Source organism: Copadichromis virginalis, linkage group LG1 (assembly GCF_057382275.1).
Source record: "Copadichromis virginalis isolate Kocher_CV1m ecotype Utaka linkage group LG1, C_Virginalis_male_GT1.1, whole genome shotgun sequence".
Lineage (NCBI taxonomy): Eukaryota > Metazoa > Chordata > Actinopteri > Cichliformes > Cichlidae > Copadichromis > Copadichromis virginalis.
This window is the reverse complement of record NC_140618.1, coordinates 33,191,944-33,205,312: the sequence shown is the minus strand read 5'-3', so window position 1 is coordinate 33,205,312 and position 13,369 is coordinate 33,191,944. Positions and strand designations below refer to the sequence as shown.

At 38.1% G+C, this 13,369-nt stretch overlaps 1 protein-coding gene across 2 annotated transcripts; it reads right to left on the bottom strand.

Annotated features, from left to right (window-relative positions):
- Positions 1-885: 885 nt before the first annotated feature.
- On the bottom strand, positions 886-8,813 carry LOC146719096 (uncharacterized). 2 transcript variants are annotated; one of them, XM_085460351.1, is made up of 6 exons: positions 8,739-8,813; positions 7,666-7,933; positions 3,063-4,085; positions 2,665-2,820; positions 2,255-2,347; positions 886-1,822 (listed from the first exon to the last, which is right to left on the bottom strand). In XM_085460351.1, the coding sequence occupies exons 3-6, from the start codon at positions 4,077-4,079 to the stop codon at positions 1,499-1,501; spliced, it is 1,590 nt and encodes a 529-aa protein (XP_085316477.1). In that variant the 5' UTR covers positions 4,080-4,085; positions 7,666-7,933; positions 8,739-8,813; the 3' UTR covers positions 886-1,498. The 2 variants fall into 2 exon arrangements, with proteins under 2 accessions (XP_085316477.1, XP_085316470.1); XM_085460344.1 differs by lacking the exons at positions 7,666-7,933; positions 8,739-8,813 and adding an exon at positions 4,612-5,036.
- Between the last annotated feature and the right edge of the window lie 4,556 nt (positions 8,814-13,369).

The following is a 13,369-nucleotide window of genomic DNA, read 5'->3' as shown; positions in this document are numbered from 1 at the left end:
AGGTAGAACTTTTTGCAAATTTTAATGTGCTGGCAGGAGGCTTTGTGTTGAGTAAAACAGAAAGAGGCAATTTGATTTCACCAACTGGGGGAGTGGTAGGGTCAAAGTTCAACCAGCAAAGATGGAAAGCAAGCACTCCTTTGGAAAAACTCAATTTACTGAGCTGCCACTCAGTAATTTGGTCTCAAATTACGAGTTGGGATAAAAGAACGAGAAGCTATTGTAAGGGTTAAACAAACAACACAAGGATGCAAGAAGGGAGCCAAGAGGAAAATGTGAGCATGAGTTGTAATTGCTCTTTGAATGGTTATTTATTTTGATAAAGGCTAACTATGCATGTTTTACTACAGGCATTTTTGTTCTTTGACTATGACAATAGGCTGTGGGCTGTCTTTAAACGTGTAAATAAGTAGTGGGTATACAGTAGAAGAAATGGCTGGTGACTTGGCCGGTTTATGAAATACATGCATAAATTGTATATATACTACATTTTATACACTGAAAAAAGAAAATAGTTGAACCAACTTAATTGAATTATTTCAATTGGTAACACCAAATTTAATTAAGTTCTTTGAAATTAAGTTAATACATTAAATTAACACAACTGATTTAAGTTACATGTACTTAATAAATTAATTGCTGTCAAATAAACATTTTTGCATTAATCCAACTTAAAATTAAGACATTTCAACTTAAAGTTTTCAGTTTTTCCAACCCAATAATTTGCATAACCCAAAAGTAAAATATTGCTCTTTGCTAACCTAATAATGTGGTTTAGTGTAAATTACTTTTTGTAGTGACTCTAAAATGAAATTTTAGTTTGTATAATAAAGCTTAAATCAAAATTTTAAGTTGCCTGAAAATATTTTTCAAAAATTCAAAATCCAATGTTTTTTTTTTTAAATGCTTTATTGTATAAATGTAATAAAGTATTACCTTTATGGCAACCAACACAGCTTTTGGTCAAATACATTACACATTTGTCCTTTTTGAAACACATATGCACAAAATGCAAGTAATGCTTAGTAGGACCACAAAGTTGTCAACAAAGTGTAAAGTGCAACACAGTATTACACAAATATCAATCTTAACACATACAGTGTCAACTATGAAAAAGTGCCCCAAGAGTATACAGAAACTTCTCTTCAGCTATAGCCAATGAATAAATATCTGAACAGTGTAGCTGACCAATGGGGATGAAAAAATATAAACACTCCTCTAGAGTTTTAGAATGTCACAACAGTTTGTTGTATAACTGAGCACATCAAACCTGAAATGCAACCTTTCCCTTGAAACGAAGGCAAATATGTCTGAAAAAAAATTAAAAAATAAATAAAAATACCATAAAAGCACATTAAATTGGGGTTTGAGGTCTCTTGGAGCATAAAAAAGGCCCAACATCCAAAAGAGACTACATATTTTACATGCTATATGTCCAAACACAGTTGTTCCTTCGCATTATGGCACAGGGCCATTTGTTGGTCATTGTTCTGTGCCATTACTGGGAGCTTTGAAGTTTGAAATACAGATTTTGGACTTTGGGGGACATCTTGTGCTGATCAAGCTGCATGAAGATTTTTTGGAGCACTTCAAAAGTGAAGCGAAAGGGTTTTGGATAAGCTAGGTTGAGTGCATAGATCAAACCTAGAAGCAGGGCACAAGCTGAGGCAACTGAAGTTAGTTCATGCAACACTTCCACACCCTCAATGACAATGCCAATGTCTTCAGGTGGCTCCTGCAGTCCCTCCCCCTCCTTCCGAATCACATACACTGCCATGGTGACCTCCTCCAGGTCCCTCTGAACATCATCTGCTCCACAGTCCTACAGAGGGGTACAAGACACAAACACAAATCATCATTAGCCTCACTTCTTACTGTGATTAAGTGTTTGGGTGATGTACCAATATGTGTTATGTGCTGGGCTATTTCTTGGCTGGGTGTCATCACACACCAGAAACAGCAGAGAGAGGTGTATCAATCTGACTCTAATCAAATTGTAAGCAAGAAAGATAAGATTTCCCAACATGTCAAACTATTCCTTTGAACTTAAATAATCAAGTAAGCCCGTCTTACTTAAAACAAAGTCAATCCGATATGTAATGTGTTGTTGCTGGGAATTACATAATGTCCAATATGGTCATGATAATAAATACATGTCAGCAATCCAACTAGGGTTCACGTGTTATGTTTGTTCTAACAGTTAACTTTTTTGTGTCCCTTTGACAAGATGTGCTGACAAACTGTTGAAACTTACAAGGTATTCCTTGATCAGGCCATCTGCATCTTCTCCCAGGAAGATGGTGAGGGCTTTCAGCACACATTCCCTCCGATGATTAATGTCCACAGTCTAGAACAACAAATGTTGAGTAATTTTAAACTCTAAATTTCATAAGACAGACATCCTTACTCTTATTGCTTAACTTACATGTACTTTATTTAAAAACAGTAATTCACAAGCCCAGAGATTCATTACAGAAAGAAAAGGGGATGAGTTCAGTGGAGTCGCTAAAAACATTCATGCATATGAAAGCCATGATTAGCATTGGCCTGCCCATATTGTCTTTATGAAAGATTCAGTTAAATATATATATATTTTTTTGGATTCAGATATATTTTGACAGCCCTCTTAGTTACGAAGCATCTTGTTTGATGGTACAGATTTACCTGGTCCAATGTGTCCAAGATGTTCGCAATCTTTTGGCGTGTTGCTCCTCCTTTGGCACGTATGACTTTGATCAGCTGACTTGAGTGCATGTCTAACTGGGCCATGAACTTCCACTCAAGAGGAACAGCCATGAGCCTCTGGAACTCTGTATTTATCTAAAAACAAAACACAAATGACAGTAGATATTGTATTATGGAACAAAATGCTGAAACTGATTGTATGCCAAAATGTCTATATCCCAAAAAGTATAACATATATGGGAATTCAAAATGTAAATTCTTTCATTAAGTTCAGTGTTATAAAATCTCAACCAAATCAAGTTATGACCGATTCATGAAAGTTAACTGCAATAAATCCCGAAGCATACAGACTTCGATCACTTCAGTTCCATTCTTACCTCTTTCTGTGTGAAGAGTGCAGGCCATCTGTCCTTCAGTTCCTGAATGCTTGGTTCTTGGTTTACCACCTCATGTCGTCTGTAGGCAAACGTGTTAGCCATTTTGTCTGCGATGACCCTTTCATTGTCCCTTATCCCGATCTCTGTCAGAAGTTCTAGTCTCACTTTTTCCATGCTGTCCAGAGTCTCACCAGTAGGAAAGGATGGATAAAAGTTAGCTTCAGAACGTTTTGGCTTCTTCACTTTTTTAGCAGGGAAAGCATCTGTAGTAGCTTTAGATTTCAGTGAGTTTACACACAGCTCTGGACACCCCTGTAATTTGAGCTGGGTCCTGTAGTTTGCCATTTTGTACTTCAGTCGTTGTTTCCAACCGTAGCAGCCATTGAATGATCCAGGTTCTTTCAAACATGGGTGCTTTTTGATAAGGGCCTCTGCAGCTGCGCAGAAATGTGCATCCTCTGGATAGGCCTTGTAACGGTAAATTTCTTCTGCAACTCTTTTCAGGATATCAGACAGCATTCGGGCGCTTAAAGTCAACATTTTTTGGCTCACACGGTACTCAGTATTCCCCCTCTCTAGCTGTAGCTCTGTGTCATATGAAAATTGGGGAATTGCAAAGTCTTCTGGCCACTGTTGTGTTCGAGATGACATAGATTCAGGGGATGAGAGGATAATTGTGTCATTTGATGCCACCGAAATACCGTCATCAGACTCAAATGAAAGAGACAGAGATGAAGTGGACTGATCGGCACTGATCAAAGGTGGATTTGTTTGCTGGTGGATCACTTTGATTGTCCCCAAATTCCGAAGTTCGGTGGTAGAATTCAGATTAAAGAAGTCGTTGCCAAAGTCTTGGTCCATGTATTGCAGTCTGAAGTTACCTTTTAACCCAAAGGTAGTCTTTATCGTGCTGAGAAGGTCTTCAAGTGACTCTGGGATGCCATTTGGAAGAGTCAGCTTTTCAATGTTGTTCTCTCCTAAAATCACCTTCAGTCTTGCAGGTGTTGAACCAGCCATGGTGGTCTGAGAACAAAGCACAAGCACAGTTAGTGAGGATCAACATGTAAACCACTGACATTTCCAATTAGGAGAATTTAATGTCAAACTAGAGGAAAAGAGAGAAGGCAAAGAGAGGAGGAAAGGGGAGGAGAAAATGAAGAGGAGAGGTGGAGATCAGCTGAGGCAGCGAGGAGAGAAGGCAAACCGAAGAGGAGAAGGGAGGAGAAGAGAGATGGCGAGAATATGGGAGACATTGAAGAGAAGAGAGAAGGAGAGGAGGTGAGGAGAATATAGGAGACAATAAGGAGAGGAAAGAAGAAAAAGAGAAGAGAAGCAGAAGGGGGGAGAGCATAGGATTAGCATTCACTGACTGGAATCCAGCGACCTGCATTAAAAAAAATGACATAACTGATGAATTGCCAATGACATCATCACACCACTTTGGCTTGCAGTATAAAATAAATATGTTCTGAGAACACATTAGTATTGTATGGGTCTGGGTTTTGTTTTCCCACTTAAGAAAATACTTTATCATATTTTGAGGCCTCACCATTTAAACATGGACATATCTTTTCAAGGTGACAAGACGCATCCCTCTAATATTGTAGTCTGCCAGTGGGTAGGTATCATGCAGTTCTTGTGGCTCAACAAGTTCCACTTCTTTGCTTGGTGATGTTTTGAGATCATAAGCTCTGTAGTGTTCCATATACCATCCGCTAAGCTTTTTCAGAATGAAGATTAGTTTGTCCTGCAGTATCACCATTTGGATGATTTCACCAAACTCTGGCAGTCCTCCCAGTGAGCCGTGGATCAAGATCATCCCACACTTGTAGATTATTCCATTATATGCTACACTTTTAGCCAAGCACACATTGTCCATATCTGGAGACTTCTGTCTCAGTGCATTTGAGATGTCCTTGTTAAGAACATCAATGTGAACAGTGGAAACATCTGTTACTTCCAGTGGGGGTTTGGCAAAGCTAATTGCATGCAAATGATATGCAATCTGATACTGATGTCTCTGTGAAAGGGAAAGAAGTACATTTTTGAAGCATCTGATGTTCCTTGCAACTCTTTTAAAAAAACTATGCTTTGCTTCGAATCGCATAGTCCATAGTGCAACCAGTGGCCCAAACTTACGGATCAAGTATGGATAATGTTCCAAGTAGTGGTGCTTTGGTTTAAGATTAACATCTGGGAAAACCTCTTGAAACTTGATTCTGTGCTCGGAGATCTTAAAACCAAGATATGCAATGGAGTCCTCAGTATGAACAGGACTGACAACAAGATCAACAATGTCCTTCAAGTCTGTTAAGATGTGCCAAGCAGGCTCCTCACAGGGTACACTCTGCCCAACGAACAAAGGCAAAAATCTGATAAGACTCCAGTTCTCGTGTGCATTCCCTCCTACACTTTTTTTGGATGCAAAACTGAGAGCCACAGGATGAGGTCGATTTGTTTTGTCAGCCCACTTAAAGTTGAAAGATGATATTGCTTCATTCAATGTACATAATGTGAAATACTTTTTTTTGATTAACAAATTGAGGCAAAGCGCAAGTTCAAAAGGAACAATTCCCTCAAAAAGATCATGTACAACATCAGGTGGAAACCCAGTGGTAACATCAAAATGTGAGAGGTGCTTTGACAAAATACACTTTGATTTCACACCATAATAACTGGGCCATTTGTTTTCCTCGATAATTCGTAAATGATCTGCATGAATGTCTTTTGTTCTTAAAGTAAAGACTTCACTTCTGACTTCAATAGTCTGGAACTCTGATGTTTCTGCAGTGCAAAATCTACATACGTATGTCCCTGAGAAATTTTCAAAGAATCCAGCAATACTGTGTGCACCAAGGTTGTCGGCAACAACACACTGAACAGTGCCTTTTACTGTTCTGCCCAACTTTGACAGAAATATCCCACTCTGTTCCAAAATTACAAGATCATTAATTACAGGTTTTAACACTTTCTCATACCCATAGCACTTCAGATCATTACTTTTGATTAAAGCAGCCAAATAGATTGAGGTTAAAGCAGAATTACAGCCTGGTGGCAAATTACCCAAAACCCAGTACAATCCACAAATTTTATGCTTCCTCCGTGATGTACCAAGGGGATTACATATTTCGAATTCATCAATGTATAATATCAATGAAATGCTTTCCTGCTTGGACAACAGTCCATTTTCATGGAAGAAGTCACCATCGAAGATAGTTTTGTAGTGCACATAAGTTTTTTGAGGCTGATTATCTACAGTATTCAAATTAACAGCCTGATCCAAGATTGTCTGGCAGTCAAGAATATGCTGCAAAGACTTTAAAATTGAAATATATTGGAATGACTTGTTATTTTTTCGGTCAAGTATATATTCCACTGGTTCCACTACTTTAAAGTGGCTCTTATAGTATGCTTTTCGTCTCCAAGGACTGGAAAGTGGACCTTTATCTCCAATTGCTTTTTTTACAGGGTTTGTCTCACAGAGTACACTGGCTAGCTTTTCAACAACTGACTGGTCAAATTGGCATCCGTTGTCTTGTAATACTTGGCTAATAGTCTTTTGGGTAATCGCCACAGAAACAGAACCAATCAAATAGTTTAACTCCTGCAAAAGCTCATCTACAGCTGCATTAGACACAAGAAAGATGTGTTCCAACTTAAGGAGCACTGAAGCAATTTTAAGCTCAATATCCTTCTCTAAGTTTTCAGAATACCCATTGTCAAAAGCAGAATTTAAATTTACATCACTCTCTATAATTTCCACATCTGAAATATCACTGGCAACACTGGCAAAAGATTCATCAACAGAACTTATTCCAGGCTTAAATGTGTTCACTGTACCAGAGTGTTTTCTGTATTTATGACTTTTGAAGTTCTCATAGACATTGGTTTTATATTCACAGTTTTGGAACACACATGTTACAGTCTCCTTATTTTTAAGATGCTGATAGATATGTTGAAAATATTCTCTTTCTGTGGAGAGTTGATTATGGCCACAAATATGGCAAGTGAATGTGGACGCAGCTTTGGAGACTGCTTGTTGGGCAGGGTGATTTCTTGATAGATGGCTCAGTAGGGCATTCCAAGTCTTGAACCTACATGCACAATTTAAATAAGTGCATGGATATGAGTGGCCTCGTCCGTAATGCCTATGAATCAGTTTGTAGTGTTTGAGCAATTCAGATCTTTTTGTTAATGTTGTCCCACAGTCCTTGCATCTCCACATGAAGCATAGCACTGGAGGAACAAAGAGACACGCTTTACTGGGTGTATATAAATAATTTGAGAAAACACAGAGGGAGAGTTGGGCAATATTACAATATATCAATATGGTGATATGAGACTAGATCTCATCTCAGCTTTTTGCCACATTGCCCAACACAAAGCGAATCATTTAAACACAAAATGTATTCATCAAATGTAGCCAGCCCTCTCTAATTAGATTTTAAAGGGATAAGTTCAAAACAAAAGTTTAAAAACAAAACCCAAATGCCCATAGGTACATTTTTTTTTTTTGCAATTGTTTTATATATAAAGCCGATTCCTGTTCAGTGTAAAACTGAATTAAGTTTAAATGAGACATTACTATTTTGAACTTGCATACCTTTGTTGTTGATAAACTGAAAGTACGCAAGTTCACAGGTAAAACGAGCTGCCTGGCACGCCTCCACACAGGAATGCCCCTCTTGAAGTAGTCACAGAGCTGAGAAGAAGTTAGGTCAGAAGGTGGCGATGGGGCATCACATTGGACACCAAGCCAAAGGTTGTGGCACTGTCCAGGGTTCCAACCAGAGGTGATGTAATCTTTCTGCCATCAGCAGACACCCCTCTGGAGAGGTTGACAGGAAGGAAAGGAAGCGCTACCCAAAGTCCTAAAGATTAAAGATATGTTCGAGTTAGTCTGTCGATCTTTCATCATGTTTACAGTGTTCATCTGCATCTATGTACTTATATATGTATTCAGACACAGACCAGAAGTGTGCTAGGTCTACAAGAAATCTGATGGCTGTATTTTCTGTGTTCAATAGCGTAATACTTTCTTCTGTGATTTCTAATTTTGATTTTCTGCCGCACACCATCTCCCTCTCACACGGCTGATCCGTGCGTGTACGAGCGCTTTCTCCTCGCCTTCTTAACGTTATGTACATTGAAAGCAATGCAAGCGGCAGTAAATGCATGCTTCCTGGAGCCACCACAGCTAAACTTTACCTCCTACATCACCCGTGGCCGTGACCGCGTGAACTATTCGCGCCGACAGGCATACTGCGAACAACCACTCGTGTATAAATGCGCGCGCCCGAAGTAACGTATTCTGAAGAGAACCGCGGCCCAGCTTGCCGCTATAATGTGCTAATGCTAATGAATAACTAACAGTAAGCCAACACCGACACACTGCATGAATACACAACTTTAAGCTAGCGTTACGATATTAAAACAAGAGAGTACCGCCGGAAAACTACTAACTTAACCTACATGTCCAAGCACAAACTACCAACAGGTCTGACATTTCGCTAATGTTAGCAGGGCTGAATGATAGCGGTTTGGTCAGGTCAGTTTACTAAACACTTAACAAACTTAACAATACAGTTGGAATATTTTTATATCTAATATATTAAAATATGTGTTCTACATTTGACTTACCTTCAAGGACTATGGAAAAAGTAATATCTTTGTTACCTTATTGACCAAATTGTTCACGAGGTCCTGCCTGCAGCCAAGTGCCTCTCAAATTGTTGTTCTCAACCGCAAGTAGAAAATTCTGGAGAAGGCGGAGACGTCATGACATCAGATGCACTGCGTCAGGAGAAACCTAATTGATGCAGGTTGACTCTAATGAGAATAGCAGGTTACATGTGTACTGAGGGAACAACACGTAATAACAAGTTGATATACTCCACAAATTTAGACTGGCTCCACTAAAGCAGAAATCTTAATGAAACTGACTCTGAACTTTACATAACTTCAACTACTGCTGAAATACACTTTTTAGAGTGTATATATATTTACAGCCAACCAAGTGCATTTGTACACTTGTGTTTTTGGAAGTTTAACCACTTTGGACAACATCAAGAAGTTATCCTTCTATACACAAATAATAACTTAAACAAATCTAGTAGCAATCATGAACAAACTGTTCTGTCTTTATTTATTCTCTGCTTTCTCGTCATTTTATTTTATTTTTTGCCTTTCATCTTTTGAACTTCCCTGTTTGTGCATTTCTTGGTATAGGTGTTTTTTATGTGCCCTTATTTTTAAATTTTACTTAATTTCTGTCTTAAGCTTTTGAGCCTTCTTCCTTCTTTATTTTGGTTTATGGTGATAGCCTGCTCTACCATCAGTGGTTTCACCTGTTTCTCATTTTCCTATTAGCAGCTAGTCTATATGAACAATCCCTTGGTAGGTGTTGATTTGCCATTTCATTCAGTATGTCTCACCCTGCATTTTCTGCATTGTTCCCTTTACTCTATTTTGCCCTCTGACAGTATTTCCTTATGTCTTTAAGACCGCTTTTATAGTTTGAAGCCTTGGATTTAAGTCTGCATTCAAACAGAACCTAATAAAAGAAAAGAAGACCCATATATTAAAATAATAGATAGATAGATGTTGTTAATGTTTGTTCATGGGAAATAATCCCTGTAACACAAAACAAACCCTGAATGTCATCAACATTTGAACGTTTACCCCTAATTGACTTAAAATGCAGACAAAACAAGATCTGTCAGTAGGAAGTGTTAGTTGATGACAATTCTGGAAGTAATATTTCCTTTTCTCTTCAAACCCTGTGATAAAAGTCAACAGCTATAGATTCCTCTGAGCAAGTGCTTGAGGATCAGAAATTGAAGGTAATCGAAGCCCACAAAGCCAGCGAAGGCTATAAAAAGCTACCAAAGTGCTTCTGGCTAGCAATTTCCACTGTCTGAAATGTCATTAAGACATGTCAGTTATTGGGATTGTGGAAGTTAAGACAAGCTCTAGAAGACCAAGCAAACTTTCAGAAAAAAACAGCATGTCTGCTAGGCAGAAGGACAAAGCAAATCCATCATATGACTGCAAAAGAGAGGCAGAAAGCTTTAGCTCCAGAGGCATGCTGGTGCCACATTTTACTGTATGGGGACAAGTTCAACACTAAAGAGAAAAAATAAAGGAAACCATAAGATATCACAAAAATCTGTAAAATTGAGTTCCTTTATGAATACGTTTGGAGATAGAATAGAATAGCTTTTTACTGTCACTGTTACAAGAACAATGAAAGGCAGTTTGGCATTTCCCCATGTGTGTGAAGTACACAATAGCGTAAGTATTTACACAATAACAGACAAATTTACATTGACACTTAAAAAACAACAACTCTAAAATGACATCCTGTACTTGTGTACAACTTAGCTTAGAGAATAACTTCACAAGGCAACTATTTAAACATTTACACAAGAAAGATATGTACAATACACAAAACAAAAAGAAAAGATGTGATGTGATGTAATGTAAAAACAACATGCTGGCATTTGTTCAGCTTGGCTGAGGAAATATTCTGATTGGGGGTTATGTTGCACCCAGTGGCAGAGCACACATCATAAGGATAAAAAGAAGAGTGAACTTCACTAGATATCAGGAATTTGTGGATGCAAATGACATGTAGTCAACAAAGCAAAAACAGGGGCCTAATTCAAAAGCAAACCTCGAGGTCCAGCATGAACCTCTTCAGGGAACATCAGCTTTTGGAACAAAGCATACGATCACTTGAATTGAGTGAGTAAAAGAAAACTTACAGGTTCCTCTGTAGTGTGTGACTATTCCCAATTCAGGAATAAAAGCACTCCCCTATAAAAGGTGTAACATGCTGTGATATTTGCCAGAAGGGGTTGCTACTGAATTACTAAGATATGCACATGGCATAGATATTGTTTTTGTAAGTTCATGAAATAAATGTAACAATGCAATAACGTTTGGGACTGAGGAACATTTTATTTCATATCTTCTTTCTGCGGGGAGTGGATGCCTTTTGAAAATGAGTGCAATGTGTGCTTTTTCTCAGTGGTATCCAGACTTCATACCTACCTGTAGAAGTAACCAAACAAGGTAGCTTGAAACTTCTTATCTTTTAACCATAATATCATTGTTGTGTACACAGATTTTTTTCGATAAAGAAAGTATTTACAAAATGTATTTTCTAAATCATGTACAATATTACTTCATTTATTAATTACGGAAAGCTCACACTGATATTTTTTTCCAGTTTCTATTACACTTACTAGTTTTTACTGCCTGTTTTCAGTTTAATAACAGTTTAGTTGCATGTGTACATTTCCTAGCAGCGGACATCTGGCTCATTAAGAAATTGTGCTTTTAAGACAGATCACTGCTGTCAGCAATCAGACGAGGCCCATTCCATTCCACTGGTGTTTATTTTTACATAAAATAAAACCGATACATTAGCAAGGAATAATAATTAAACAGTCATGTCACATACGGTGTCGCAGTAAGATGAGCTCTGAATTTGTGCTGGAACTAAGCATATGTGTTCACAAGTACACGTTAGTGCTAACTTGACAGCGTGTTAGCAGATGTTTGGCTCTGCATGTGTCGTCTGATAAATCCTCTGCCTTTCTGGCAATGTGAAATTTTGGCTCCTCTCCCTGTTTTATCATGGGGAGACAGCACAGACCGAAAATCTGACACTGAAAATTCTTATAGCCGGGAATGTGAAACAGCTTGGCCATAATTAAAATTAATGCATGGAGGAGAAGTAAGGAAATGAACCATCACAACTAAGATCAGTTCTTATTATGAATTACTCATCCAGCTTTTTTTATAGGTCAGGGACTGATCTGCCTTTATAAAACTCAAATAAGTTGAATGAGTCTTGGTTGCGTGGTACCTAAGGAGAAAAAAAGAAAGTGTCAGAATAGGATATTAAAAGTGTGAGTCATCCATGAAAGGCAGAATACAGTATTATATCCTATGTCACATTTTTTTTCTAAATCCTGAAATATACGTTTTGCTTCTTCACAATCTATTTTACACGTTTGCAAAGAGTTTTCTACTTGGAATGAAATACAAGGTTGTCACGTATTAGAATATTGGCCTCAGTTACAACGAGCAGAGCAATGTAACAGAGTTCTGTTTCAACTCCAGCAATATGACTCACACACTGTCATGCGTGATGCCAGGTGCTTCTATACGCAGCAGATAGCTCCTTTCAGTGGACAAATGAGACTTGTATTAGAGGGATGTGATATAAGATTGCTTTAGTCTGTGTTCAGGTGGAGATGAGCTCCATCCTGTTATCTATAACAGAGCTGCTCATTACTCTGCAGCAAGCTAAGCGGAAACAAATGCAATCTGTATGGAAATGCATGCTGCTTAGTCACAATGCTGACTTTTGGTAACAGAATAGGGCGTTTTCTCTGTGCTTATGTCATGTTTTCAGTATAGCAGAGGAAGTAAATGAAAGAACTGACATCTAACTGCAACAATCTGGGATCATTGATGAATTAAACTTGAAATTCTGTAGTCACGATTACAAGTTCAACCACAGCATTGCAAGTGCGCTGATGCTCTTAACAAACATTCAAGCTCATATTCACACCTATGGCTATATTACGACCACCACTTAACCTAATGTGCATGTCTTTCGACTGAGAGGCAGCTGGAGTACTCAGAGTATTCATGTAGCCACAGGGAGAACATTCACAAACTCAACCTTCTTATGTTCAGGAAACAGACCTAGCTACAACCCTTAAGGGATTTAGTTTTTCTTAAAATGCTGTTATTGTTTGGTTTGTTTGTTTAATTAAAATTGTAAGAAGTGAATATGTCTTCGACATCTGGGTCGCATATTATTTTAGCATAGTTTCAATACTTTTAACTGAGTCTGCACAGTGAAAAATGTAGTCATTTAAACTGATATGTCAAATGCTTGTGTTGACTCACATTTGCAATTTATGACACCCCCACCCCCCTCACACAAACACACACACCAAAGAATTCCACAATCATTATCCTGCTTGTAATTACCTCTTTTTCACAGTTGGCAGGTTTTATTCATGGTAAATCCACTATGGCACGAATACTGAATTAGTAGCTGTGAACTGGTAATGAAGTCCTTCACTCCATTATTCTATGTGCCAAACTGATGAAGTACAACTGTGTTATGTTTTAGGGATCACTAACTTGTTGTGAGAGCTCTCTCTCAGTGCTTGTCAAAATTAAAAAGTAAAGTTTCTGTCTGCCTTCTTATCTCAACAAAAGTGTGGGATTTATCAACAGCTTCTCTGCAGGAAAAATTGTTAAGCAGACAATACAAGAAG